This window comes from Cyprinodon variegatus, unplaced genomic scaffold (genome assembly GCF_000732505.1).
Source record: "Cyprinodon variegatus isolate N-32 unplaced genomic scaffold, C_variegatus-1.0 Scaffold995, whole genome shotgun sequence".
NCBI classification, from domain to species: domain Eukaryota; kingdom Metazoa; phylum Chordata; class Actinopteri; order Cyprinodontiformes; family Cyprinodontidae; genus Cyprinodon; species Cyprinodon variegatus.
The window spans coordinates 229,126-234,466 of record NW_015151448.1 but is presented as its reverse complement, the minus strand read 5'-3'; the positions used below and the strand labels follow the sequence as shown (position 1 = coordinate 234,466).

Below are 5,341 nucleotides of genomic sequence, written 5' to 3'. Positions count from 1 at the left end.
GGCAGTAACCAACAAAACAGGGAGAAATGAGTCCAACTTCAGTGGGCAGAAAAAATCGCTGCTTTTTGGGAGAGATGAGATTTCCACATGATGCACTCTGCTGATTCTGTGGGAATTAATCTTTAAAGTCATACGGAAATCATGTTTAAATGTCAAATCATTCTGGCTTAAACATGTATATAAATGTACTCTTTATCAGATGATATTGTCCCAAAAGTTAGAACATTTCTATTTTTAAAAAATTCTTTCTTAAAATCTGTTTTTTTCTTCTTTATTTTATGCAGGCCAGTTAGTTATTCATCAGCCTGAACACCTAAATTCGGCCAATCAAATATCAACGGTAATCTGTCAATCAAATTTTTTCGGTCATATCATCTTCATTCATATGTCGCAGCCAGTGATGGGAGTAACGGCGTTGAAAGTAACGGCGTTACTATCGGCGCTACCTTTTTTAGTAACAAGTAATCAAAATTATTACTCTTACTGTAACTATAATGCAGTTACAATTGTTGACACCCCGTTACTGCACGTTACTCAGGTCGCACAATTAACCTTTTCTCATGATATTTCCAATCAGGAGGTAACCTGAACTTCAGGCTCCTCTTTTAAAATATTAAATCAGTTAAACTGGTCACAGCAGTTAAACGTCATAGAGCTTTGCTGCCACCTGCTGGAAAGCATCAGAATTGCATAATGTTACAAGTAATTGCAGGCAAATGAATGGAGCAAAACAGTTAGAGGGCAAAATGGTGACAACAAAGGTTGAACTTGTTTATCTCAGAGGGTTTAAGGACTCAACTTTTAACTATGATCTTAACTGAAGAACTTGTGTTTGCAGATATTTTCCCCTCAGATTAGACACTCAAATTTTTGTAGTTTAGTTTAAACAGTAGAACAGGTGTCTGAAAAGTTGGATTTGTGAAACGCATTTTTCAGATGACAGTTTTATAAAGTAAATGTTTTTTTTTTTTTAATGACAAATTGGATTTAGAAAAGTTTTCCTTTTTTCTTTCAAAATGTGTGGTTTGGTAATAATTTAAGTTTAAAAATGTTATTTTATACCAGAATGCACACATGACTCTGGCAATTTTAAATCAGATTTTACTCAGCTACTATTGCACTGTTATGTATCCCCCTAAAAACATATTTAGATCTACAGTTGATTTGTGCCCTAATGAAAATATTAAGTTTTATTTTAAAGGATCATTTCTCACTACATGAAGCTGATATATTGAATTGCTGATGGTAACCTCCCCCAGTTTATAAAAAGTGGTTTAACCCTTCAACTCAGCAGCCAATAGAAAAAACAAAACTAAACCCACCAGCTCAAACTGGACAAATGGCTGAATGGTTCATAATCAAATGAAATCAACACATGGTTGCTGTTTTCCTCTCAACTTTACGTGTAACAAATTTAAAGGTGAGGACGCCGACAACAAGCAGCTCATAGGAGCGTTTATTCTGTGTAGACTTCTGATGCCATAGTAATGTTAGATCTAAATGGGAAAAGTGAAACCAGTAAGATAATGCACAGGATCCAGTCACTCAGCTGCAACAGTAAAACAGGATTTTAAAAAAATTACTGTTAATTTTTGTTTTAAGTCTCCATTTAGAAACAGGATATGAAAAAATATCTTCAATTTGCAGTTTTTCATATTAAATATAAACATTTTACAGATCCTCATTACCGTTTTAATTCTAAGAACCACTTTCAGAAGCTCTCCTGGTCCTCCGTACTAAAGTGAACTAATCTTTTAGAAACGTCTGACTGGGAGTCCGTGACCTACAGCACCGCCCACCTCCCAGTTTACCTCTACTATAGAGCTACGCTTCAGATGTAGCATCAGAAACCTTTAGACACAGAAGGTCAAAAGACTTCGAGTTACGAGTGAATTAAAAATAACCTTGTGTTTTGTCCAGAGAGGTGGATCTTAAGAGTCTGGGGTTAATTTGATGCAGGACCTGGTTTTAATTCAGGGTTTTCAAATGATCAGTGTTTTTTTATGCATTTACCAGTTTGCAGGTGTTCTAATAAACTCATGTTAAACTTTCCAGCAAGAAACAACCTCATGTCTAATCTGGGATGTTTACATTATAAACCATCAGGTTATAAATCACTAATAACCATTAAGAGATAAACAAACCTAAGACCTGTACGGAGGGAAGTTTATACCAATATTACAAGCAAAACGTTTTGTAAACGTGTGCCTAAGAGCTTGGCAAAATTTATTAAATCTGCTTGCCAAAAATTAAATGATAAAAATCTGAAAAAATATGTTTTCCTAAAAGTTTCGGAAAAAAAATGTATAACTGAGAAGAGCGCCAAATTAGTCTTACAACTTGTTTTTGATTCAAAGTTGTTGCAAAGTTTGATTTCTGGTTTACATTTCCTTCAAATTTCCATTTAGGAAACTTCTTTGCTCAAAATAATAATGGAGCAAATAAGGAAATTCATCTGTTAAACAAACAAAAAATGTATATAATAAAAAAAAACATCAAAGGAGACCATGTGTGAATCCCCAAATTTATTTCAAAACATCAGAACAGGAGCTGCAGTCCACTGAGTGAAGCTGGTGGCATCGGATGCTCCACAGCCATGGAGTGGATCCTCAGCTTCATCTTCCACTGGAAGAAAAAACAAAACAGAAGTCAGTCAGTCAGTAAACACACAAAATAATATTCAACACCCAGATGTTTATTTTACATCATCCTCAAATTTTTCCATGTGTTTTAGAAAGAACATCTTTTGTGATTCTATCTGGATCCAGGATGTCCTTGTGTCAGAGGTGGGCCTGAACTCTGGGACGGAGGAGTTTGGCCTCACCTATCGCAGCCTCCTGGCTTCTCTTTCAGACTCCAGAAGTGTGAGCACGTCTCCTTCTCTGACTGGACCCTTCACGTTCCTGATGATGGAGCGGTTGCTGTCATCCATGAACTCGACTCGGACCTGGAGGAAAACAAATCAAATCAATTCTCACCTACAGTTTAAAACAAATTTTTTCTTTCCCGTTTGAAACAAAACCTTGCCGACAACAGGCGGCAGTTAATTATGCAACACTCCAGTGGTGGATAATATATTATTAAAAATGAGGTTAACTCCATTTAAACATCTCATCCACCAAATGTTTAAAGTTTGTTTTTAAAATCTCTACATTATGCATTTTATAGTTTGTTACTGGAAAAGAACACCAACTTATATAATCAAGAAGGTAAGAAATGCTTGATGCGACACAACTGATATAATTAATCTAATTTTCCACATTCAAAAGGGATATAAGTGGAAAAAAGGTTTCAAACAGACCATATCTACAGATGGGAAGCAAAAAAATTGTTTTTTAAACTATCTTAATTGATAATCGAACCATTAGACTAATTGTACAGACTAAAACAGGCAGGTTAGATTAGCTTTGTTGATCTAATAGTGGAGAAATTCACTGATCACATATTGGCATAGTAAATAAAGGTGCAAACAAGGAGGAAAAAGGTGCATTAAGAATAAACAATATATATACACAGTAGATCAAGATAAATAAGGATTAAGGTGCAAGTGTACATGTATTACACAGGTTAGCAGTCTTTTACTGAACTGCATTAATCAGAATCTGCTGTCCTGAAGCAGAAAAACCCTAAAATCTGCAGGTTAGCGACCGAGCGCCGACTTTGGACACAACCGGGCTGGAACACACTCAGCACGATTTCACAGGGCTAGTGTAAATGGGGCTTGTGAGATTAAATGTTTAGCCACATTTCCCCCTTTGCAGAAGTATGGTTATTATTTGATGATTATAATAAAAAATCTAGCTGGCGTTCATTAAACCTCTTCATAAAGTAACTAATAAACATAAAATCAGGTCTGCATGAGATTAAGAAAACATGTAACCCCACCACAAAGCTCAGATCGTCCGATCTAAATATAGGACCTAGAAACTGAGCGATGCCTTCTTTAAAATATATTTTTTTATGTCCAATGCCGATTATTTCTGATATTCAGAGCCCATAGTCGCTTCTCTTCCTCCATTTACATGATTAAAACTGTCAAAACCATTAACACAAGTGTCAATTTAAGCTAAAAAAAAATGTAATAAACCAAGTAAAACATTAAAGAATGATGGCAGATGGAGGAAGTGCTTCCACTGCATGTCTAAAAAAAGCTAATAACCAAAAAGGGGACCGATCTACCTCCCATAGGATCGACGGCGACAGTTTTACCTGATAAGGACATTAAAGTGCAACAGAGCACACTAATAAGAAAAAAAAGAAAAATTTCAGGAAATCCTGCAGAAAAATGTAAAAGACCAATTATTATTTAATGCTTCCTGTGGATTCCAGCTGTTTTATTGTGAAACCAACTACAATTTTCCAAAATTTCTTTAAATAACTTTCAGGTAAAAGGGACCTGCAGCTGGGGAGACATAAGTTTGACTTTTTAAACTGTTGATCATCAAAAGAGAAGTCAAAATTATCAGTGGTATTAAAAGATAGCAGCCCTATCATTTATAACAAGCTCTAAAAAACAAAAGCTGCTTTTAATTAAACCAAAACTATCACAAAACCCCGTTTATAGGGTTTAATACCGAGTCCCTTTCCTTTTTTCTATTTTTTAAAATCAGATTAAAAGCAGGAAAACGAACAAAAGCTAGATAATGAAGATGGCTTCAACTATAAAGGCCTGGAAGATAAAAATAGTCCATCTGTAGAATCAGTTCAGACTAAAAAACTGGCCCCGCTACATAAGAGCTGTAACAGATATTAATTAGAACAAATAAAACGCTGAAAGCTTCATTAAAGTGTAGAGGAAGCTAGAGTCTGAGGAAGCTAACCGATGTTAGCATACCTGTGTACACTGGCCCTGAGAACCGGTTCTTCCGAGGACCTTTGTGACCTAAAAAAAACAAAAACACAAGAGATAAACCCAAAAGAACATTATTTTCATGTTTAAGTTACAAAAAAAGCAAAACACAGCATGTGAAGAGGCTGGAAGCAGGCCGACAGCTCACTGCAGCTCGGACAGGGCCTCCATGATGGACGCGCGAGACCAGCACACATTATTTCAGTTTAACTCATAAAAATGCGGCTCGCTTTGATATACTGATACCACCCGAAACAACAAGAGTTTAAATAAAAAATAACGTCAGAAAAACTGATTTCTATGACGGTTGGAGGGTTTTTCTTACTCTCGCAAGCTTGATCGGCTGCACGCGGCTGGCGTCCATGTTGGCAGGTTAGACCAGAAAGGAAGTCACGTGGTGCGAGGAGCGTTTATATGGATGCTGGAAAATGAACTGCATGTTTTTTTTTTATTATCATTAAATTTAAATATATAGTTCTATTAAACAGTAAA

At 35.9% G+C, this 5,341-nt stretch overlaps 1 protein-coding gene across 1 annotated transcript; it reads right to left on the bottom strand.

The window, feature by feature from the left end:
- Positions 1–2,508: 2,508 nt before the first annotated feature.
- Positions 2,509–5,265, bottom strand: rps28 (ribosomal protein S28). The gene is made up of 4 exons (XM_015399212.1): positions 5,175–5,265; positions 4,835–4,882; positions 2,825–2,947; positions 2,509–2,625 (listed from the first exon to the last, which is right to left on the bottom strand). Exons 1-3 carry the CDS (start codon positions 5,211–5,213, stop codon positions 2,825–2,827), a joined length of 210 nt encoding a protein of 69 aa, XP_015254698.1. The 5' UTR covers positions 5,214–5,265; the 3' UTR covers positions 2,509–2,625.
- Between the last annotated feature and the right edge of the window lie 76 nt (positions 5,266–5,341).